The sequence below is a fragment of the Juglans regia genome, chromosome 13 (genome assembly GCF_001411555.2).
Source record: "Juglans regia cultivar Chandler chromosome 13, Walnut 2.0, whole genome shotgun sequence".
NCBI classification, from domain to species: domain Eukaryota; kingdom Viridiplantae; phylum Streptophyta; class Magnoliopsida; order Fagales; family Juglandaceae; genus Juglans; species Juglans regia.
In genome coordinates this window covers 38,344,663-38,367,873 of record NC_049913.1, presented here as the reverse complement: position 1 = coordinate 38,367,873, position 23,211 = coordinate 38,344,663, and the positions used below count along the sequence as shown (strand labels likewise).

At 36.6% G+C, this 23,211-nt stretch overlaps 3 protein-coding genes across 8 annotated transcripts; 2 read left to right on the top strand and 1 right to left on the bottom strand.

Annotated features, from left to right (window-relative positions):
* The first annotated feature begins 1,662 nt into the window (after positions 1-1,662).
* LOC108983558 lies at positions 1,663-10,771 on the top strand. 6 transcript variants are annotated; one of them, XR_004797960.1, is made up of 4 exons: positions 1,663-1,894; positions 2,061-2,136; positions 2,967-4,438; positions 10,035-10,771. XR_004797960.1 is itself a non-coding variant. In XM_035684228.1 (4 exons), exon 4 carries the CDS (start codon positions 7,100-7,102, stop codon positions 9,341-9,343), a length of 2,244 nt encoding a protein of 747 aa, XP_035540121.1. In that variant the 5' UTR covers positions 1,669-1,894; positions 2,061-2,136; positions 2,967-3,049; positions 4,351-7,099; the 3' UTR covers positions 9,344-9,584. The 6 variants fall into 6 exon arrangements, 5 of the variants coding, with proteins under 5 accessions (XP_035540121.1, XP_035540120.1, XP_035540118.1 ...); XM_035684228.1 differs by lacking the exon at positions 10,035-10,771 and having other exon boundaries at positions 1,669-1,894; positions 2,967-3,049; positions 4,351-9,584; XM_035684227.1 differs by lacking the exon at positions 10,035-10,771 and having other exon boundaries at positions 1,669-1,894; positions 2,967-3,049; positions 4,316-9,584.
* A 1,876-nt stretch (positions 10,772-12,647) lies between these two features.
* LOC108983557 (LEAF RUST 10 DISEASE-RESISTANCE LOCUS RECEPTOR-LIKE PROTEIN KINASE-like 2.3) lies at positions 12,648-17,159 on the bottom strand. The gene is made up of 7 exons (XM_035684229.1): positions 16,335-17,159; positions 16,190-16,222; positions 15,970-16,002; positions 15,581-15,613; positions 14,877-14,930; positions 14,566-14,607; positions 12,648-13,907 (listed from the first exon to the last, which is right to left on the bottom strand). The coding sequence occupies exons 1-7, from the start codon at positions 17,098-17,100 to the stop codon at positions 12,781-12,783; spliced, it is 2,088 nt and encodes a 695-aa protein (XP_035540122.1). The 5' UTR covers positions 17,101-17,159; the 3' UTR covers positions 12,648-12,780.
* Positions 17,160-17,487: 328 nt separating this feature from the next.
* On the top strand, positions 17,488-19,868 carry LOC108983559 (rust resistance kinase Lr10-like). The gene is made up of 3 exons (XM_018955235.2): positions 17,488-18,302; positions 18,513-18,539; positions 18,650-19,868. The coding sequence occupies exons 1-3, from the start codon at positions 17,603-17,605 to the stop codon at positions 19,762-19,764; spliced, it is 1,842 nt and encodes a 613-aa protein (XP_018810780.1). The 5' UTR covers positions 17,488-17,602; the 3' UTR covers positions 19,765-19,868.
* The last annotated feature ends 3,343 nt before the right edge of the window (positions 19,869-23,211 follow it).

The window sequence follows — 23,211 nt, the reverse complement described above, 5'->3', positions numbered from 1 at the left end:
CTTAAGTGATTTTCTGTAAAATTCTTATACTTCCTACAAAGACCATGAAAAAAAAAAAACAGATTTAATATAAACATAATACTAAATTGAAACCACCCAATAATAAGGGTAATATTGTAATTTCATATCCAAAAATATGAAATAACTAACTTTACGTAAATTCTTTGAGAAAACACTGAATGAGTTTACGGTGCAACAGTCGGCGACTCACCGAGAAGAGAACGAGCGACGCAACGGTAGAGCTGGGCGGAGGTCGAAGGTGGTCCATGCGGCGGCAGAGCACTGAGATTGAGAGAGAGAGTAACACGGTGAGGTAGACGGAGAGTGAGGGAGAGACGGAGAAAGAGAGAATGAAGGCTCACCATGATGCAGCGAGACGTGCGACGGTCTGAAGCTGGGCATCGACAAGGGCAGCGTCCAATCACGGGTGGCTGTGGCGTCGGCGTCGCTTGTAGCTGCGGCAACAGGTGGGGTGGTGGCTTACGGGTGGTGAGTTGGTTGAGCCATGACTGCTCTGTTTCGATTGTCTAAAACAGTGGAATTTCGTGGTTTGCAACGGAGACTGTGGGAGGCGTTGGGCGGAGGCTTCGTGTGGCTGGGCACGGTGGCTTATGGTTCCACAAGGGGCTGGGCAAAGGCCCGAGGCTTCCGTCGTGGTGAGGATGCGGCCTGGAGTTGAACGGCAGCTTGGTGGTCACGGCTAGGCAACCCAAGGCTGGCGGTTGGATGTGAAGGTGCAAGCAAGACAGTCTGCGGCAGTACTATTATGAGAGTTTCTACAAGTAGGAGGTATAAATGTATGTGTGTATACGTGGTTGAAAAACAAGAGGAAATGCAAAGGAGAGACAAGAAAGAAAGGGGTGCGCTGTTTGCAAAGAAGAGGAATTGCTAGGCCACAGTTTTGCATGGAGGGCAGCGGCGGCTTAGCTTCAACATGCACAAGGGATAAGTGTATCTGTGTGTATATATATATGTGATGAGAAAACCCTAAAGGGAAACACTGGGATGAAGAAAAAAAAAACATGCAAGCCACGGACGTGAGGAAAATAGAGGATAAAATACATGGAAAAAAAAAAAGAAGAAAAGAAATAAAAACGTGCGTGGACTGCGAAGTTAACGTGTGAAAAAAAAATATAAAATAAAAATAAGCTTTTTCACACATAGTTTTGAAAACATTCGCATTGGGACCGGGTGTTACAAGTGGATTTCGGCCCCAAATAATTAGTAGATGTAGGCATTATACTGAATCACGTAAATCCCTGTGTCTCTTTTTATTTATTCTTATTTGCTATTTATGTTATGGATAAATGCAAAGAACGCTGTATCGAAATCTGAATCATCTCGTGAGTCGGAGATGATTCTTTCCTCCCTTCCGGTCTATTATGCAAATTAAGGTTTTAACAATTGATGTCGTCTGTGAGATTGACTAATCTTCTGCACCAAAATTGAAAAAAAGATATTCTTCGACTCACGAGATCGTCTTCAAAAAACCAGATAAGAGAAAGAACATAGGACATGTGAAGCATGCACAGCGCACCTAATTCCTTCAAACTAGCAGCAACAACATATGATATAAGCAGCTGGGCTTAACTAACACAATCTTGGTCCATATAATGCCCATGGCCTCTATCTAGCTTTATATATGTAGGGAGTTGGAGAGTGTAAAAGGGTATTCTAGAAATCTGTTGAAACTGATATTTTTCATCTGGCGGAATTGGTAGCCTCGAACATCCCAAGGCATGGTCAAATTTCATCCATCTTCTGCAATTCATCTCCATTTCTATCTACACCATGTTCTTAATTCTCAGCTTTATTTCTCCTTATTTTAATTTCTCATTTGGGATTCATAACATCGAGATGAGGAATTGGGTTCAAAGCCAAGGTCACCATTCGGGTAAATTTTTTGTCTCTTGGGTCCTCTGATTTTTCAAAGGAAAATAGGACTTTCTCACCTTCCAAAGAGAACCCAGAAGAGAAAAGGGGTTCGGCGATAAATTTGAAACATGCAATGCCGCCTCTTTCATGGATTTTTCTGAGAGCTCTCTCTCTCTCCCCTGCAGAAATACTTTTTCACCACCATAGTGAAAGTTCTCTCTCTTTCTCCAGCCGAAGAAATTTTTCACGCCATAGTGATTTGTAAAGTTCTCTCTCTCTCTCTCTCTCTCTTCCTTATCTTCTTCTTCGTTGTTGTTGTTGTATTGCTCTCTCTTGCTGGCAATTTTGCTGCTTCATTGATGAGCAAGCCGTGCTTGTAGCTCTTTTACCCCTCTAGATCTTTTGTTTAACTTTGATCATGTACAGAAAATCGATGAGTTTTATATTCTACCATGCTTCGTGTTTGGAATTTTTATGTGCCTCTGCTTGCTTCGAATGGAACTTATTACAATATACAGTATTTTACATGGGTTTTTGCCTTTCGTGCTTCCTCATCGTGGTCTGTTTGGTTCTTTGAGGACCAACTTTGCTCCTTGTTTCTATTGCGGGAGGATAGTTTTGTGTTTTGTGATTGTGATAGGTTTCTTTGTTATGTTCGTATTGTAATCGCATCAAGGCTAGTTTCAATCTGCAAGTCTCTCCCTCTTTCGTTTATTGTTTTACTGTCTACAGTACGGTTTTTTTATTCCATTAGGATTATTCTTAATTTTGTGAATCTGATGCCGAGGAGGTGAGTCTTCTATTGTCTTGTCACTGAAAGGTTTTTTACTTGATGGGTAATTTTTTGTGACGATTTTTTCTTTTTAATCTGCCGGTTTGGTTATGAATATTTTCCTAAATTCTATAGTTGGTTATGGTTATTCTCCAAAATTGGTTGACTTTTTTCTTGTTTGGTTATGGGTATTTTCCAAAGTTGGTCTATTGTGTGAGTCTAGAAATGTGGGCGAGGTTCTTTGTTAATTTGACTTTGGGTAGTCTGTACTTGTGTTTATTGGCTAATGATGAGTGGTTTTATGTTCCTTGAATTGCAGAGGAGTTTGCATGAGACTAGAAAATGATGGCTCTGAAGACTTTGTTGCTTCTTCTTCTTTTGAATGTGATCTCCTTTGTGGTGGTAAATGAGCTCTCTTTGCATTTTAGACTCCTTACATTCTGTGATTATAACTTTTAAATCACATTCTTCTCTTATTTTGGGCTTGGTTTATATCGCATGCATATTGCAAATCCACCAACATGTCCAGCTGGTCTTGATAAGGAATGTGGTGATTCAGGTGAATAGAACGGCGAATTCTTTCTTGAGATTACCAACATTAGTATGAGGTAGCTAGAGCTATGACCATTTTGCCCATCTTATGTTCATCTGTTTCACCTAGAATGTAGAACTAGGAAACTTTTATTATCTTAATGACCATCACACCCTAAATCTTGGTTAAGTTTATGAGTCTCTTTGTTACTTCGTTAATCTTAAATTAACAATGTCTAAAATCTATTTGTTATGGAGGTTTAATCATAATGTCTCAGTTTGGCTTCATAACGTACCTTGGGGCAGGGGGTGGGGGGGGTGAGGGTGAAGATGCCATGGCAGCCCCTGATGCCAAGGTAAAATCATTAGATCACTGAATCTATTGTTTGTTCCTTTTGGCCTTTTTAGTTTTGCTGTGCTGCAAGCTTTTATCATTACCAAACGAAATTAGCACATTACATGTTGCTTCCCCTCCTGGTTTATTCTACATTGGATCAACCCTCAACAATTTACTCCTGGTTTGCCCTTGCAAGTTGATGCAAAAACAATTGAGAAAAGTTAATTTTTGTATTCACCTGTATGATTTTAATAACATTACCAAGTGAACATAAGCTCAGTAAAAAAAAAAAGAAAAAAGAAAACCAGCCATTGAATATTTGATGCATGTGTTCAAAACCAAATCTAGGAATTACTTGAGTGGCCATGTCGAGATTGGCATTCAATGCCCTTTGCTTTCTTGGAAGAATTCAGGTGAAGGGATATCTTAAGAGAAGATTAGGTAGAGGCCCATCTTTACTGGTTTCAGGGGAGGCATTTGTGGGAATATAAAGTATTGAGAACCATGTTCTCACTTGCATGACTTTCTCACTAAATTGAGATTTTTATGAACATCGTGCTTAATAATGCATGCATATTTTCTCTTCCCTTTCTATTTTTTTGCACACTATAAATGCATGAACTGTGTTAGGCCAGAGCGCGCTATGCTCAAGATGAAGAATGAGAGTTATCATGTGGTCTCATGCACAAAAATTGGTTGTTTTGGAGCCTAACAATTGCATTTTTTCACTGGATCAAAGTTTTTGTGTCATTATGAGCATAAATGACCATTTGAGTTCTCTTTTGCACGTTGATGTGCAGTTCTCATATTGCTATCTGGACTTGATCCTTATTAGGGATTACCCACAATTACCCTTGCTATCATTGATGATTGAATTGAAGAGTGGAAATCATGTCAAATCACCATATGTCATGTACCTTAAGGTGAGTCATCAAAATAATAAAGAGAGATCTTGTTTTCATTATATTTTCTTCTTGACCCTTTAGCCGCTGTTGTAAGATGTTAAAGAATTCTCCATTATTGCTAATTTTGTGGAGACAGAATGTTTTTGACAAAATATATTCAAGTTTTTTTTTTGTTTTTTGGTTTTTTTGTTGTTATTTGCACCTTCTATATCTTGCAATGAACTATAGGTGAAGGCATCATCTTGGAATATGGTCCCCGAACTCATGACCCAACAAATGAAGGAATCATGGACTCCGATGGCGAGGTACTGGCCAGAGGGAAAGGAACATACAAATGTGACCAGACGCTAATGACCTATGATAAACTTCAAATAAATGTGGATCAAGGTTTAGCAATCCGATTTTCTCCCATAGAGGACTAAATTTTTTATTTCCTTTTTTCATGAACTTCATTTGATAGAGAGGTTCAAGCTCCTCATCTTTTTCTTCTCATTGGTCCGACTTATGTGAGCTCATCAGCAGAAGATGAAACTTCAACTCCATCATTACCATTTGCATTCTCATTCTCATCGAATCCTTCACTTTCAGCTGCAGTTCGATAATTTCTCCTTCCTCTCAGATGAGCATTTCGATAGCCCTGTGATCTCTTAACAATTGCAACTGTTGTGGCTTTAGTTGTTAACCACTTCTTACCCAAAGCTTTTGCTTGCTGTCAAGAAGTTTGGGCTATGGAAGCTTGTATCTATCCAAAAAACGAACTCATAGCGATCAATCTTACTTCTTCTCTTGGCCATGTCCACTGAATTTGTTCCATCTTCCCATGGCCAATACTGATGAGGACATCTTTTTATTACTGTTATTTTGGTTATTTTACTTATGTTTTCTTTATTTTAATGGGCTTGGGCTTGGGCTTTAGCCCATAACCTTTTTTAGGTTTACTTGTGTTTTGTTATTTTCCTATTTAAATACTTGTAACGAAATACTGAAGGGCAGTTGTTGAAGAATTAAGAATTGTGTGCTTGTGCAGCCGCCTCCTTCCAATCCCCATTTCTATTGCTTTCGGCTTCTTCTCTTCTCCTTCTGGTTCTTCTTCTCTTCTCTTTCTGATTCTTTCTTCTCTATTTGCTATTATTCAACGCCTATTTCTATTCTCATTACTACCCTACATCATATTGGTATCAAGAGCCAGTTGTATTGTTTTCTCAAACAATACCGAGCCACGCTGACAAAACACCTAGCGCCATTCGTTTCATCTCCTTCCTCCGAAAACCAGCGCCGAAAACCCACCCACCTGAGTTCCCTTCGATCCAAGCCAAATCAAAACCCGTCGAAGACCTTGCCGAGAACTGGGTTCTCTTCAGTGATTCGGCCCTCTCCGATTCTCCATCTCGTTCTCTGTGAGCACACCGCCGGTAAGCCTCTCGACCTCCCCGTTACCTCCGTCTCACCCTCGGCCTCTCCCGAAATACCCAGTACTGAGATACACAGAGACTACAGGTGCAAAAAAAAAAAAGAGAAAACAGTACAGACCTCGCCGAAACCACTAGACTTGAGGCAGACGACGCCGGAAACACAGCATCTCAGCTCCGGTTCTTCTCCCTCGACCAGACGTCTAACTCTCCTTCGGTCTTCTCCTCTCGCGCGACTTCCAGCACAGAAACAGCCGAATGCAAAAGAAATAAAGAAAGGGAGTCGGAGTTCCGCGCGTGACTTTTCAACGAGTGTGCACAGTTATCAACACGAGGGAAGTTTTACTATCTCTTTATTTGGTTTTATACAATCGGTTTATTTTTAAAATTGTATCAATTGTTTTCTCTGTGCTGTGCTACCAGTAGTAAATTTTCCAGACCCACTTGATTGAATCTTTTGTTAATTTAGTTTCCGTGGTTACTTTTATTCCCATACTACTTGCTGCAGCCCAATTTAGTCAACTCTTGGATTTTATATTCCCATTCTCTCATCTTCATAAGACCAAACTTTTGTTCTTCGTCTCTTCATTATCTATTCAAAAAAAAAAAAAAAATCCTATGTGATTGGATTTTCTTGATTAGTATTTGGTCTTTGCTTTGTCATTTTAAATATCAGCATTAGTTGCTTGCCGTATTTGGATTTACGTAATCCCAAAAAAAAAAAAAATTGCTCAGGTTGATATTTTCATTGCTTGCATTTTTTGTTCATTGATCTCCATTGCACTTCATTTAGTGGGTGTTGCATTGCATGCAGTTGCGTAGTGGTCGTCTTGTCACCTCTAGTTCTAGTACCTTTACCATGGATCCTTCCCAATTTGATGCCCTCACTCGACAATTAGCTCAACTAGCCAATAACCAGCAACATGTTCAAACTCAATTAGCGGCTGTCCAAACTGAGATGGCTGCTACTCGTGAGGAGAACAGGGACCTAGCTGCTAGGTTGAACAATTTTGAGGAACTCCCGCATTAGTCTGACAACTCTGAAGTGTCCCAAAATAGACGCTATCGTCGTCGACGAGGTGATCGACAACATGTCAGACATGATCGTGGGGGTAGGGATTATGATCGTGAGCGAGGACGAGACTATTACCGTCAGGGTACTCGGTCTCCTACTCGTCATGAAGAGCGCTTATTTAGAAACATCAAGCTAGATGCCCCTACTTTTGATGGTTGTTTAGATCCTCGAGTTTTTACTCAATGGATTAAGGATATGGATCGTTACTTTACTTGGTATGGGGTTCCTGAGGATCGGAGAGTTGAATTCGCTAGCTTGAAATTAATTGGCACTGCCCAACTCTTTTGGGAAAGTGTAGAGGATCTTCTTGAGAGGCGTCATGCGCTTCCTGTTGGGAGTTGGGAAGAAATGAAACGCCGCCTTCAAGAGAAGTACTTACCCCAATCTTATAGGGGTAATTTATTGGACCAATGGAATGCCCTCACACAGGGCAATCGGCCAGTGACTGAGTACGTTACTCAATTCGATGAGTTACGAATGAGATGTCATGTAGTTGAGGATGAGGCCATGACTTTGAGTAGGTTTAGACAAGGCTTAAAAGATGATCTTAGGCGCGAGCTTGTCCTTCGGGGTGTCACTACACTTGACCATGCTTACTCTTTAGTCCGAGACTATGAGTCGGTTATGAGGACTCCGTATGTAAGGCGTGGTGACAACCGCCCTTCCATCACCCCAGCGCCCACCCTTTCCTCTAAGTCTCTCCTAGGACCTCCACCATCTAATGTTTCTCCCGCATGGGAAAATAAGGATAAAAGTCCTGAAACTCCAAGGACTTCCTCCCGCTTGCAGTGCTTCAAATGTAAGGGTTTTGGCCACATTTCTTCCAATTGTCCTAGTCGAACCCTAGTCATTGAGGAGCATGAGGGTACAGTTGATGAATCGTTAGAAGATCAAGTCTATGAGCCTAAGCTTGAGGAGTTTGGTGATTTAGGTGATGATGAAGATGCCTTCTTAGGTTGCATTCGGACCCTCCCTGTGGGTCTAGGTTCTATGCCCTTTGTTCCCGACACACTCCGGTTAAGTGTTGTTCGTTGTACCCTTACCCAGCCCAAAGATACTGATGATTGGCGTCGTCATGCCATTTTCCATACTTATATCAAAATCAATGATAAGGGTTGTAAAATCATTGTGGATAGTGGTAGTTGCATTAATGCGGTTTCTGTGGCTACTGTGTCACGTCTTAGGTTGAAGCCAGTTCTTCACCCTCAGCCGTATAGTGTCTCTTGGGTCGATACTTCTTCCATAGCTATAAAAGAGCGTTGTTTGGTGCCCATCCAGTTCCTAGAGTATAAGGATCATATATGGTGTGACGTCATTCCTATGGATGTCGGTCATATCATTCTTGGTCGACCTTGGTTGTTTGACTTGGATGTAACCATCCATGGTCGATCCAATTCATGTTCCTTTGTGTTTAATGGGAAGAAGATTCACCTTAATCCGTTACCTCCAAAACCTGTTGGTTTACAGCAAACAAAAAAAATTGTGGAACGAAAAGGACTAAATATCATTAGCCCTACGGAGTGTGAGCATACACATGTGGGTAACTATGTTGTGTTTGTTGTGGTTGTTATGGAGGTCCAGGACAATCTTCGGGATTGGGCTTTGATCCTCCCTACCACTCACTTTGCACGTAACATTTCTGTGAATCGGTCTTTAGGCATGGGTCCCTTTGAAGTCGTTCATGGTTATAACCCTAGGAAGCTTTTAGATCCTATTCTCATGTCCCTACATGCTAGTGTGTCTGCATCAATTAAGGCATTTGTACAACATTTTCATGATTCGCATATTGAGATCAATAAACAACATGAAGCCAGTAATGCATCATATAAACTTCGAGTTGATTTGCGTATTGAGGATTATGTTGTGATCCGAATTAGATTGAAACGGCGTCCACCTGGATCCGTTCCAAAATTGCAAGCACGTAGTGCTGGTCCTTTTAAAATTTTAAAGCATGTTGATCCAAATGCCCATGTTATTGATCTTCCATCACATTTTGGTTGCCACTCTACTTTCAATGCTGAGGACTTAGTTGCTTACAAGGGCCATTTCAATTCCTCCAATGATCTTTTTCTACCTCCATTTGTGAACCTTGACCTTGACTTTGACCTTGATCCTTTCGTTATTCCTACTCCAATACCATCTATCACAGCACACAAAGATAAAATTGATGCTATTTTAGATGAACAGATGGTATTGACCAATGATGGAGAGGTTCAGCGTTTCCTTGTTCGCCGGGTAGATCCCAGAGAGACACTTCAGCAGCTTGATTCAAATTTATTGGAGCTCTATCAGAGTCAGCTAGATCTTCCCCTGCCCGGATCACCGTCCACCCGTTCCGAGAGCGTTGATGGGGATACCAGATTCAGGCCTCCTCTCATTCGTGTTTATGGACGTTGGAAGAAGCTTGCTCAACCACTTAGCTTATGGTTGGATGATTGATTGCAGCCTTATTGTGTTTTGTTCACTCGACGGAGTCGAGTTTTCCCCACCCCGGGAGAGTTGATGAGGACATCTTTTTATTATTGTTATTTTGGTTATTTTACTTATGTTTTCTTTATTTTAATGGGCTTGGGCTTGGGCTTTAGCCCATAACCTTTTTTAGGTTTACTTGGTTTTTGTTATTTTCCTATTTAAATACTTGTAACGAAATACTGAAGGGCAGTTGTTGAAGAATTAAGAATTGTGTGCTTGTGCAGCCGCCTCCTTCCAATCTCCATTTCTATTGCTTTCAGCTTCTTCTCTTCTCCTTCTAGTTCTTCTTCTCTTCTCTTTCTGATTCTTTCTTCTCTATTTGCTATTATTCAACATCTATTTCTATTCTCATTACTACCCTACATCAAATACTTTGTAGGTGCGTGAAATGGGTCACAACCAGCCCCACAGAATGTGTGCTACTAATTGCGTTTGCTACTAATAGCTTGAAGGATAACATGTTGACGTTCAAATATTTGCATTTATCTGAGCACTTAAGTGTCTTGATGTTCCATTTGAAATTCAGATTATCTTTCTGTGTTTAAAACTGAATTAAGGTTCATTTGTTTTCTCACTTTGTTCATCTTCTAATCTTGTCATGTCTGGACAAGTTAATATAAATAGTGACGCACTCATAAGGAAATTGTATTCTTCTTAGATATTGGAATTTTGAATGTGTTGATTCTAATCAAGGGCTTATCTGAAAGCTCTAATAGTGACCCCTGCAAAATTGTGGTTAGAGGCATATGCGACAGATGAAAACTGGCAGGTAATTACTGGTTATGATTTTTAGATAATTTATTGATTAGTTTCTTCTGTCAAAAACTAATTTAGCAACTTATCCTAACAGGATGTAAATCTTAAAGAAGAGCGGGACTTCGCCAGTAACAAAAAGTACATATATGTGTTCAAAGTAATATGCTCATTATCAATAACATGATAACTGACACGTATATCACTGTGTGCATTGTGTGGCTTTTTATTTTTCTTCATTTCCTTTGTCAGGATCAGTTTCTTTGGGGGTGGGGGGAGGGATTTCCTGCTCCCTTCGTTGGAATTTGAATTGATCTACTTTTTCACAATTTATTCTTTTAATGATTATAATTGATCCGCTATTTCATGGTCAGTTTCTTTGTCTATTGATCTTCTGCCTCACCCTGATCTGTTCATGGATGCCAATTTAGCTTTCTTCCGAGAGGGGGGAAAACCAGAGAGATGATGATGGTGCAAAGCGAGTTTTCTTTGGTGAAGAGCGCTTTATAGGAGTATCAGGACAAGCTTATGTAATATAGATCTGACTTTTTAAGTTTATTCATATATTTTGCTGATAAAACTATTGCTAGAATATCTCCAGTCTTTTAGTTTCCATATTACTCATATACCGCAACATTTTGGTTATCATTATTTATAGATGCTTGTTAAAATTTGCATTTCTACTCCAATTCATTAAACTATTGACTAATCAATTTTATATAAAAAATCATATTATTTTTGCCCTTTGTGGACATTTTTTAATCTCTACATTTTTTTTCCTCACAACTAGTTACACGTGCCTTGCACGATTCTTCACAGCTAGTATGTATATGTATATATATACAAATACATAAATGAGCCTATGACAGGGAGTCTTCTACAACATGGCAATCAATCAATCAGTAAGGCTGGTACCATGCCTGTTAAAATATATAATATGTTCGGTCTTTTAAATGGAAGAAGTTTGCTTTCTTTCCTTGCTATTGATGTTAACAATCTTATCAGAAATTTCATGAATGCGAGCTTGTTTTCTAGATAAAAAAATTTTAAAATTGAAAAACACATAATAAGTGCAAAACTATAAGTATGCATTGTTTTGTAAAGAACGATTTCCTCTCTGATTATTAGGAGTCTGCATGTATTTATAAATGATCATATACTAGTATTTGATTTCATCGCTAACTCTACATGTTTATCAAGATTATATAGGGTTAGTTTGAAGGCCTCTCACCTTGCTTGTTTCCTTCAATCTTAGCCTTATCACTTGCAGGTTGTTTGAGTTGTGAGTTATCTTTATCATGATCTGATTTATCAAGGAGAGAAAAAAAGTAACATAATAAAGGTCCTCTCATAAAGCACAAATCACTCTAGAATCCCAAGCTGAGTGAAAGCTGTATTGTATATGTAGGTGTTTTCTCCTTCAAATTATTATTTTTTGCTTAATGTGATAGACATATATGAATTTATTTAAAAATTAAGCTTGGCATCTATCAAATTTATGTTTAAATTAATCAAGTCCATTTTAGTAATTGAAAGAGACAGCAAGTACTAATGTGTCTCCGTCCGGATAAGTGTAATAATCTTGTTAGGGAAGTGTTAAGTGACTAAGCCCATCAATTTTCTTCAATAAAGAGTAGTGAAGTCCATGTCTTGGGGGGGTGGGCTTTGAGAGAGAGAGAGAAGCATCAGGCTTTGAGATTTTTCCACTCTCTTTGGGATGGGCTTACTTTTTGTCCGTAAGATATGTTGACATGGGTCTAGGCTAGTGATGAGCTATCATCAATTACTAGGTACAACCACGATAACTCATCTCTCCAACTTGCTCAAAATAAAATCTCAAAAAAAATGTTTGCATACGAATATTTTGGAAAAGGAAATGACAAGATTTTAGTTTATTCAACTTTTACAGGATGTGTGCAAAGAGCTCTCTAATCTTCTAGAAATTGATAATTATAAAAAAGATTTTTTCGCATCAAGGATGTATATATGTGTTACATATACTAGAGGTAATAATGTTGTTGTGTAGGGTACAAAATTTGAACACAAAATATAATTAACATGGCCGAAAAGAATGAAATTATATGCGCATCATGAAATTTTCATCAGCTGTAGTGGCTGAGGACGATTTCAAGAATTAATAGGGCATGCAACCTTCACAAAAAATGGCTTATTCTTTTTTTTTTCCAAGAATTATGCAGAGGAGATTGTATAAAATAAAACTCTGTTTTTTTATTTCTTTTTCTTTTTCATTTTTACTTTTTTCGTAGTTTCAAACTCTTAGTTGTTGTTTTTATAAAGTTATAGAGAGCTCTAGAATGTTATCCCCACTGTTTTCTTTTAGGGACTCAAAACAACATAGGGCCTTGGTACCAATTGAACGGCCTCGTGACCTTTCAGGAGCTCTTAACAATGAGTTTTATATGTGAAATTCGAGAAGCAAGTGGAGATCATGATTACATTAAAATTGAATAATCACACTGTACCTTGCCAAGTTGAAATCAAATTTGTTACTGAAGTATGAGCAAATAAAATTTCCAAGTAAAAGATAATGGGAATAAGGAAAACAATCATATGTTGCATGTCAAATATTACAAGATTTTCTTCTTGGTTACAACTAATAGGTTCCCCATGTAAAACCAACAATCAACATATCAATTACTTTGGATCGACGATTGAGTATATTGACTTGACAGGAAAGTTTGATTTGAATTGTCTTCAATATCTTCTGGTTGTCTCTCCGGTGATGATAGAAAAGGCTTGGGAGGTATTTGTAACCTTTCAATACCCCCTTCAAGCATTTCTACAACTTTATTCATTGAAGGACGATCGTTTGGTTTCATCTGTATACACCATAACGCAACTATAATAATCTGCTTGGCTATTTTCTTTTCATCTTCCGTGGCATTTTCTATTTTTATGCCATTTTCATCTTGCACTTCCTCATAGACATAAGTGGGAAAGTATTTACTTGATTGGTCTGCAATTGCATTCATGTTCTTTCGCCTACCCATCATGTCCATCAATAACATTCCAAAACTATAAACATCAGCTTTGTATGAGATGCTTCCAATATTTTTGTAGCACAACTCAGGAGCCATATATCCTAACGTTCCTCTTACAGCAGTTAAAGAAATAGTATTGTCATCCATATGATACAATTTTGCTAGACCAAAGTCAGAAACCTTAGGAGTAAAGTCTTCATCGAGCAGAATATTGTGAGGCTTGATATCAAAATGCAGAATCTGCATTTGACATCCTCGATGCAAATACTCAATACCATGAGCAACTCCCAAAGCAATATCATGCATTTTCTCGTAGCTTAGAAGAATACTTCCTTCTTGTGAAAAAATGTATTTATTGAGAGATCCATTGGGCATGAACTCATATATAAGAGCACGTTTTGATCCCTCAACACAAAAGCCAATTAGTTGCACTACATTAATGTGATGAATCCTTCCAATTGTTGTAACTTCACTAATAAACTCTTGCCCGTTAGCTTTGGACTTACCTAACATCTTTATAGCTACAAGTCGACCACTTCGAAGTGTTCCCTTAAAGACAGTGCCATAGCCACCTTCACCTATTTTATCTTTAAAATTTTTAGTCATTTTCCTAACTTCTGAGTACGAATACCTTATTGGCATGAGATTGTTGTTATTTTGTAAAAATTCTTCAATGATGTCAAACGCTGATAAATGTCTCCTGCGCCATTTATATATCAAGAATGCAAGCACAAATGGGGTCCCCATTATAATTTTTGCTCCATGGTGGCATACTCCTATGAAAAAGCATCACCGAATGAAATAGATTGTTAGAAAACGTATCTATTAATCGTTAAAAGTTCTAGTACTTGAGCAAAGTAGTTGTTATTTTTCTATGTAAATTTCATCAAAATGAAGGGTACATATATATGATGAATTTCACGTACAGCCTCCTAGATATTCAATACCACAAGCTACTACTCCTAGAGCAATATCATCATACATCTTCTCTTAGTTTAGAAGGATCAATGCCTCCTTCGTGTGAATAAAAATGTATTTATTGAGAAGTTCTTCATATATAAGAGTATTGTTTGATGCTTAAACACAACAATCAATAATATGCATCGCATTAACATGTACGTCATTGCAAGAAAATTGTTTATTTGTTGCTAGCTATTTTCTGCTAAAATGACTATTTTCTGCTAAAACGAGTCTGTTTTCATCATAAATAGTCATTCTTGTTATAAATAATTCATCACAAATGCTCGTTTTTCTTATAGTTGAAAAAATATGTTGTTGCCCTACTTTCAAAATTCTACTAATTAAGCAAGCTAGGTAATTATTATTCTTTTGTAAATTTCATTAATATTATCCATCTTCTTCTTGTTTGTATATCTTCTAAAATGGGAAATAGAAAACGAAGAAGACGAAAGGTAGAGATATATAGCTTCTTACCGAGGTCGATAATAATGATCATTAGTACTTGTATTAGGGATCCTACAAGAAAGAATACATATTAATTAATTAATTAACCAAGAAAGTGATTTGAATGAATTAACAAAAAAAAAAAAAAAAAGTTTCCAACCGTATAAACAAGTTATATACCATGCTATGTAAAATGAAATGATTGAAATATCGAGTTTGCGTTCGAAGTCTACTAAGTTACCATGCCAAAAAACCTTAAACGATTAAGAGTTGTTGAATTTGATCATATATATAATTTATATAATTCTAACATTTATATCATAGAAAGTTAGAAACCTCACCTTTATAACTAACTCCATCTATATAATATGTGATACGATTATCAATCCGACGTCCTGTTTTGCAAAAGAAAAGAATAATATCATCATCAACATTTGAAAATTCACAATTAATTAGTAAGCAGTACTAAATATAATTTTAAAGTATGTAAGTCTTACACATTCCTTTTGAAAAAAAATGAATTCAGCCATTAAAAAAATAATTTTATTTTTTTATTTTTATGTAGGTTTCAGATTTATCTATTTTTTTTAAACAAGTGCGCGGGACTTGCACATCTTGTGACTGCAAATATCATTTATCTAAATTAAAACTCAGAATTTTATCAAAACGAAAATATTATAGTTAATGCTTAGAGCTAATTGCCATACTACCGCCAGTAATAGTACTATTTGTTATATCGTTGAAGCAACTGCTCTTAAAGTTTCATCTTGTCCTAGTGCTGAAACTAGTAATTAATAATTTGATTAATCGATCAGAGACCAATGAGTGATCAGGTAAAGTTGATTTTTGTGATCTGTCACTGCATGCCGTATGGTGTTGCTTCTTCGATCGCCTTTATGCCGTATGCCGTATGATTTTCTCTCTCAAAGTTTTTAGACTGCAGATTATGTGGACTTTGAGCTCCACCCAATTAATAGATTATATGGAAATACTGTTTCAAGCAGTAACTAACAGAGAAAATAAAAACAGAGTTAGACGATCTTACCACGGTCTGTCTGCTTTACTTTATCCTGAATAACTACAATAGTAAAAAGAAAAATTATATAAATAAATTACCAACCATGAAAAATAAACGAAAATGTGAGCTTCCATTCATTTCCCAGCTCACTGTCTAACTTCGAAACAAATTAAGCCTAAATCTTGAGATCAACACTCGTGTCTGTTAAGAAAAAATATAAATGTAAATCTAATTCTAGCTATCAATTTAAACTTTTGAAACAAATGATGATTTCACACTACATTAAACTAGTAGACATATTAATTTTGAACCTTAACTCTTACTACACTTCATCCATTTAATTAAATATTTTACATAGTATGACCTATTTAATACAACTCATTCCAGCAACTTTTGGAGAAAGAAATTAACCTTACCGCTGTATAAATGACCCAGTAAGCCACGTAAAGCTGGTTCGCCAAAGAAAAGAATAAAAGTTAGCTGTTGGAATTATTGACACGTACTAAAATCAATTCATCATCATCATATATCATCACAATAATTCATCCAAGTTCTTCATTGTGCTTTCGATCATATATATATATATATATATATATATATATTCTTGATCAATTTCGAGATAAAAATTAACCTCACCTCTGAAAACCCAAAATGGTATTCCAAGGATTCCTGGTTTGACAAACAAAAGACAAATAATGTTAGCGGTTGCATAAAGAAATTTCGTAAAAGTAGCATTCATCGTTTACTCAATAAGAAATCGGATCCCGCAGTGTTTACTCACCGGTATGTCTTTTGCAGCAATAACGTTGTACGCTAAACTCGAAGATGCCGCAGTTTCCGCAATATGTAGACGGGGTCCACCAAGAAAGCTCAAAACCGTATAGCAATAGGTTGTGCAAGTCTGTGCAGGAAATACTACTTGAGTCTTCTGGTAGCAGGTTGCGGACTGACGGCCACGATGTCGGGAATATATGCTCTACTTGGCACAAGTCCTCCACAACCCCTGCTTTCGTCTGGTTATATATCACATATCTAAACCCGGCCTCAGGCTGGGATGAAGATGAGTTGGAAGCATACGCTCTATTGCCAAAGCAAGTAGATTTGTTCAGATACTGTGAGGAATTCACTCGCTTTTCACAATTTAAGAAAACCATGTTTTCTCTCTCATTCTGCGGATAATATGGAGTATCTTTCCATAAATCGAAATGATAACCAGGGATGTAGGAGTAATTATCTTTTTGAATACCCGAGTCTACAACTCGGATTGTTTGGGAAGTGTAATTGATTTCCTGTACGTAGTGTTCTACGGAGAATAAGTATAACACAGTTTGGTTGTCCTGACATGACAGGGTATAGCTTGGGTTGCCGCAGTTTGGAGGATCGTTTTGCAATCGAAATGGAGAGCTTATGTTGGGGATATTGCCGCAGGAAGAAGGAACACAGGCCGGATTTGAATCCGTAGCACTGCAAGTTTGATGAAGAAGTAGCACAACTAGAACGATAAGGGCCATGAGTTCTGCAGGAAGGGACAGTACACCTGTCTTCATTCTGGGAGAGGGAGAGAGAGAGAGAGAGAGTATAGCGCATAGCTTCCACAGCTGTGAACAAACAATATTATAGTTGTTGCTTGTTTCAGAAATTAGTTTGGCGTAAGCACTTGCGTCACATGCTGCTAATTAATTATTAGGTAGAGGTTAGATGAGATGAAAATTATAAATTAAATAAAATATTATTTTTTAATATTATTATTATTTTAAAATTTAATAAATATAAATTATTTATTATATTTTATATATAAATTTAAAAATATTATACTCATATAATAAAATAATTTCACCATCCAAACCCGCTTAATTTTCATTTGTAGGCCAATTTTTTATATTTTGAAATTAGTTGGATTACATTTATTTATATTTTTTCCGATCTTTGTGTCAATAAATTTGAGACTGTACGTGTATCACACCAAGATAGTGTGATTGTTTTCCTTTTAGTCGCGGGAGGCTGAGAAAACAGATCAAACAATTAAGTATTTGCTCGATCGTAATAAGAATGGCAAAGTCATATTTCTTCTTGTTTGTGCTTTTCATCTTACACCCTGTCCGAGGCCAAAATGAGGATTGTGCTGATTCATTTCAGTGTGGCGGTCATGGCCCAGCCATCCGATTTCCTTTCCGACTCAAAGACCACCACCCAGACCACTGTAGCTTTCCTGGGTTTAATTTGTCCTGCTCCGATACACACGATACAGTGCTCGAGCTGCCAATTTCAGTGAAGGTTTTTGTAAAAAAGATTGACTACAAATCTCAGGAAATTCAAGTATATCATCCTGATCGTTGCCTTCCAAGAGAGATCAGGCGATTCAATTTATCTTCCTCACCTTTCGAATTCAAAGGAGTCGATCATTTCCTTTATGACTATGCCTTTTTCAATTGTTCCCATAATAAAGGAGAAGAACAGAGTCATCAGCATGTGATTTCTTGTCTTAATGACCCTACCTATAGCCACCAAGTTTATGCCTTGCGTACTGATGTCAACGTCAACAAGTTGCCCACACTACCTTGTAGAAAGATGTATAGTGTTAGATCAATTCCATATTATATTGTATATAATCTTGATGATATCCTTTATTTGAACTGGTCCAGACCAGCTTGCGGAAACTGTGAACTGAAAGGCATGAATTGTAGATATATGAATACTAATAGCAGTAGTACCAAGTCAGAAATTCAGTGCTTCCCCAAACACAACAAAGGTATCATCTTCTATACAATTACCATCAATTTCTTTACAATTTCTTAATAGATGATCTTCTGCCACGGGAATCTTCTGCAATATTCACGAAATCATAAAAAAATAAAAATAAAAACGTTTAATCACGGAATGATGCCTTTACTCTCATGTTTACTTCATCAGAATAGAACGAGAATCTGATGATTATATATGTCAAATTAATATTTTACAGGTTCATCAACAAAATTAGTGACCACTGGTAAGTTAGTTATCCCTTGGTTTTTTATATTAGAAAGTTTCAGACGTACGTACTAATTAATCGGGGAAGACGTGAGCTCTTGACTTGGTGAATGTTTGATATATATGCAGGTGCCATTTTAGGTCCAACTCTTTTACTACTGCTTGCCTTCGCACTTTATCGCGTCTATAGTCATGACAAAGCAGAAAAAGAATATCGGAAGAAGATTGAAAATTTCTTGGACGATTACAGAAGCTACAAGCCCACGAGATACTTGTACGCTGATCTTAAAAGGATTACAAATCAATTTACCGAGAAATTGGGCGAAGGAGCCTACGGAACAGTGTTCAGAGGAAAACTTTCTAATGAAATCCACGTTGCCGTGAAGATCTTGAATAGTTCCAAGGGAAATGGAGAAGAATTCATAAATGAAGTTGGAATTATGGGTAGAATCCATCATGTCAATGTGGTTCGCTTGGTTGGATTTTGTGCTGATGGATTTAGACGAGCACTAGTTTACGAGTTCTTTTCAAATTATTCATTAGAAAAGTTCATATTTTCCGAGAATTCTAAGAGCCATTTTCTTGGTTGGGAGAGACTGCATGATATTTCTCTCGGTGTGGCAAAAGGAATCGAATATCTTCACCAAGGATGTGATCAAAGAATCCTCCATTTTGATATCAAACCTCATAATGTTTTGCTAGACCAAAACTTCATTCCAAAAATTTCTGATTTTGGTCTTGCAAAGTTGTGTTCCAAGGATCAAAGTGCAGTATCTATGACCACAGGCAGGGGGACCATGGGTTACATCGCACCTGAAGTGTTCTCTAGAAATTTTGGGACTGTGTCTTATAAAGCAGATGTTTATAGTTTTGGAATGTTGTTGCTTGAAATTGTTGGAGGGAGGAGAAGTACTGACATTATGTCGGAAAATGCTAGCCAAGTTTACTTTCCAGAATGGATCTACAATCTCTTGGAACAAAAAGTAGAGTTGCGAGTTTTTATCGAAGATGATGGAGATATGAAAATTGCAAAAAAACTTGCAATCGTAGGACTTCGGTGCATCCAGTGGCACCCAATGGATCGTCCTTCTATGAAACTTGTGGTTCAAATGTTGGAAGGAGAAGGAGATAAATTAATTATGCCTCCTAATCCTTTTGCCTCCCCAGGCCCTACGAGAATCCATGCTCGGAAACCTATGACTCATTTAGGCCAAGAATTGGACGTTATCCAAGAATTAGATTAAGAGTTAGGAGTTTGTTTTGAAGATATTGAAATCATGTTGTAGTTGAACATTATTACTTTTGATGTTGGAATGATCATAAAGGAATTCAGAGTTGTTTCTTATATATGAACTTGATACGATCATATTTGTTTCAAATAAACTTTGGTGGCTCGGAAGGAGCTAATTGATTTTGACTAGTACTCATATGGTAGACACACTGCCTTAGTGATGTCTACCAAGATTCCCATTTGTAGTGCATATAAGTTGTAACGCATAATGCATGACCCATAAAAAGTTGAAAACGCAAAAAGTTATAGTAATGCAAATAGAACTGAAAAAATATCCTTATGCTAACAAAGCCTTCGCCACCTTGCCTCTGATTCCAACTCTTTAAAATCAAGTGTCATGTATTGCACTGCCACATTAGGTTACGAATGATGTACAACAAGGAGTGTTACCCAGTGGTACTTTTCTTTTAGGGACTCCAAACTTACAACAAGAAATAAATAAATTATTCCTAAATATAAAATGTAACTCGATGGTAAAGTACTCAAGTCGTGTTTGAATAAAATTGAATCATACTCCACTCTTAAATTCCAACCATGTACGTACTAATTTAATAATTTTACACACCCTTATAAATCCTAACAGTTTCCAAGGAATTTCGACGATCATATGTTTGGTCGTAGAAAACATGCTTTAGTATTGGTGCTGATTTTTCAAGTTAATGGACATCTTCTTCATGTCTACCGCCTGCTTAATTAATCAATTCACGACCTTTCAAATTTAATGACTTGACCATCAACATGCATCATGACTTTTCTTTCATTTTGGATTAGATGGATAATCCCAATCTACATTACTGGCGGAGACTCTCGATCGTGGAGCTTTTTTCTTCAATCATCTAACAAGTGGGTCTCACATTTATAAATTGAGCACGAACACATATAATATATCTATACGACCTGGCACGATATATATGTATTCTAAAAATATATAATTAATTTTCTATATTATTAAAAAATGAGTTTTTGATAAACCTTTTAATTTTTGGAATATCTTTTTACTTTTCGTCGATGAAAAAAAATATAATTTTCTTTTAAACAAGAACTAGAACAGTCACAATCTTCTTTTTCCAGCCCAACATATACACAACATAGAAATTTGGCTGGTGTAAATATTGCAAGTGGTGCCGCATAATCAATGTCCCATAGAAGACAGTTCACACGTCAAGTGTGTGGCACTGTGGGCAAAATAAACATGTTATTGAGTAGATAGTGAAAAAAATATCCTTACGCTAACAACCTTCCTCACCTTGCCTCAGATTCCAACTCCTTGAAAGCCTAGCTATTGAATCAAAAATCTTGAAATTCTTGAATATTAATTTACCAAACCCTAATGTTGGTCAAAATTTTTAGATAAGCATATGTGAAATAGTACGTACCATAAGTAATCAGTTTTGTCAAAAATAACCGTACAACTTGTGAATAAGTTCAAACTGGCTCGAAAAAATAAACTGTTCACAAACATAAAATTATATAATTTGATGATAAAAAATTCTAACTCGACTTGTGTTTGAATAAAATGAAACAAATAAAATTTGATCATCCACCACTAGCTGAAGGCTAACCGCGCGCATACGTACGAAATTCAATTTGTTTATACAACCTTAAGTATAAATTCCTAACATTTTCCAAGTAACTTCTAGATATGGATGGGTCAAAAAATACATGCTCCATTATTGGTGCTGGTTTTTCTAGTCGTAGATTTGTAGTCTAAGTCATGTTAAACCCATCAAATAATTGGTTAGCAAGTCAAATCATATTCATGACTTGCAACGACTGCGCGCATTGGGCGGTAGCTCTATTAATTGCTTTAAGACTATCTAAGCGGTGGAAAAGATGACAATCACGATCAGTGCGATTATTTTATGGCGTTATCTATATATTAGGCTTTGAAATCGTAATTCCTATAAATCATTCGGTAAATTTGTCTATATGCTATGCCACTTCATCTTTTCTATTGAACAAGATTTTGGATGGAATAAACCTGGCGAATGTTAAGAGAGTATCGGCCTAGCTAGCTAGTATTTAACTAATTAATGTGCTCAATTGCTAATAAATATAATATAAAGGAAACTAGCCCATTTCAAAACCACTAGATGATCATAAGCTGCTTATTAAAGTTAATTTAATTCATTTACTGAATGGTTCGGTCGTTAATGTAAAGTCATGATCGATAATTAGTCGGAACAACTCGTTTAAAGCTCAAATCAACTCATACAAACTCAAATATTAGTTTCATGATGTTTGAAAACATGCTCCATTAATACTGGTGCTGATTTTTCTAATCAATGGCCGACTTTTCAAATTCAATGACTTCACCAGCCACGTTATGATGACTTTTCTTCATTGCATGTGATTTAGATAATTCTAATTCAATAATTCAAAGTCTATCTTTCAAGTGGGTCTCTTATAAATTATTATGGAGACATGCAAGCCTGAATTAGTTCTTAGAATCCTTACTAAAATACAAATTGGAAAATATTTTATCTAGCTAGCACATGATCTTTCTTTAGCCCGTGGGCTCGACCACCATATATATAGAAGACAAACCTCTTGATATTTAAAGAGATAATAACATCGCATGATTGATAAGAATTGATAAGTCACATAATCAACATCTCATATATAGAAGATGGGCCCCTTAACATTGAAAAGATCACAGCGTCATTCCAACAAACTATTTCCACTAAAGCCTGTTGATGTTGATAGATCGATTTAAGTTCTAATCAATATTAGAAAAGATGACCCACATAAAAGACTTATCTCCTAACGAATTGTTTAATTTAGACCTCACAAGGATTCATGTTGACTACCAATATAAATGATAATCCTCGACTCATTGCATTATATATATTATGTGCTCACATAAAATACTATAGGTTAGGTAAGAATTTTGATGTGTAAGCTGATACAAAGTTTGAACACAAAATATAATTAACATATAGGGCCTAAAAGAATGAAATTATATGAGCATCATGAAACATTCATCTGCAGTAGTGGTCGAGGAGAATTTCGACAATTGATAGGACATGTAACCTTCACAAAAATAACTTATTATGCATAGGAGATTTTATAAAGTAAAAATTCTTTTTTTTTAATTTTACTTTTTTGACGAATTCAAACTCTTGGATGATATTTTTATAAGGTTGTGAATGATGCACAAGAAGGAGACTGTTACCCTTGTGGTACTTTTCTTTTAGGGACTGCAACCAACAAGAAATAAATAAATTATTCCTAAACATAAAATGTAACTTGATAGTAAACTCAAGTTGTATTTGAATAAAATTAGATCATCCACCAGTCCTAAAATCTAACCATGCACGTACGAATTCAATTTGTTTACGCACCCTTATAAATCTCAACAATTTCTAAGGGATTTCTTAGATATTGATTGGTCATAGAA

What these genes read in the sequence shown, in the direction of transcription:
- LOC108983558 (XM_035684228.1), top strand. Translation starts at nt 7,100, where the DNA reads ATGGATCGTTACTTTACTTGGTATGGGGTTCCTGAGGATCGGAGAGTT.
- LOC108983559 (XM_018955235.2), top strand. Translation starts at nt 17,603, where the DNA reads ATGGCAAAGTCATATTTCTTCTTGTTTGTGCTTTTCATCTTACACCCT. An exon ending in CTTCCCCAAACACAACAAAG is followed by an intron (nt 18,303 to 18,512) that starts GTATCATCTTCT and finishes AATATTTTACAG; the next exon opens with GTTCATCAACAAAATTAGTG. An exon ending in AACAAAATTAGTGACCACTG is followed by an intron (nt 18,540 to 18,649) that starts GTAAGTTAGTTA and finishes ATATATATGCAG; the next exon opens with GTGCCATTTTAGGTCCAACT.
- LOC108983557 (XM_035684229.1), bottom strand. Translation starts at nt 17,100, where the DNA reads ATGAAGACAGGTGTACTGTCCCTTCCTGCAGAACTCATGGCCCTTATC. An exon ending in AGTAAAGCAGACAGACCGTG is followed by an intron (nt 14,931 to 15,580) that starts GTAAGATCGTCT and finishes TTTGCAAAACAG; the next exon opens with GACGTCGGATTGATAATCGT. An exon ending in AGATGGAGTTAGTTATAAAG is followed by an intron (nt 14,608 to 14,876) that starts GTGAGGTTTCTA and finishes TCTTTCTTGTAG; the next exon opens with GATCCCTAATACAAGTACTA.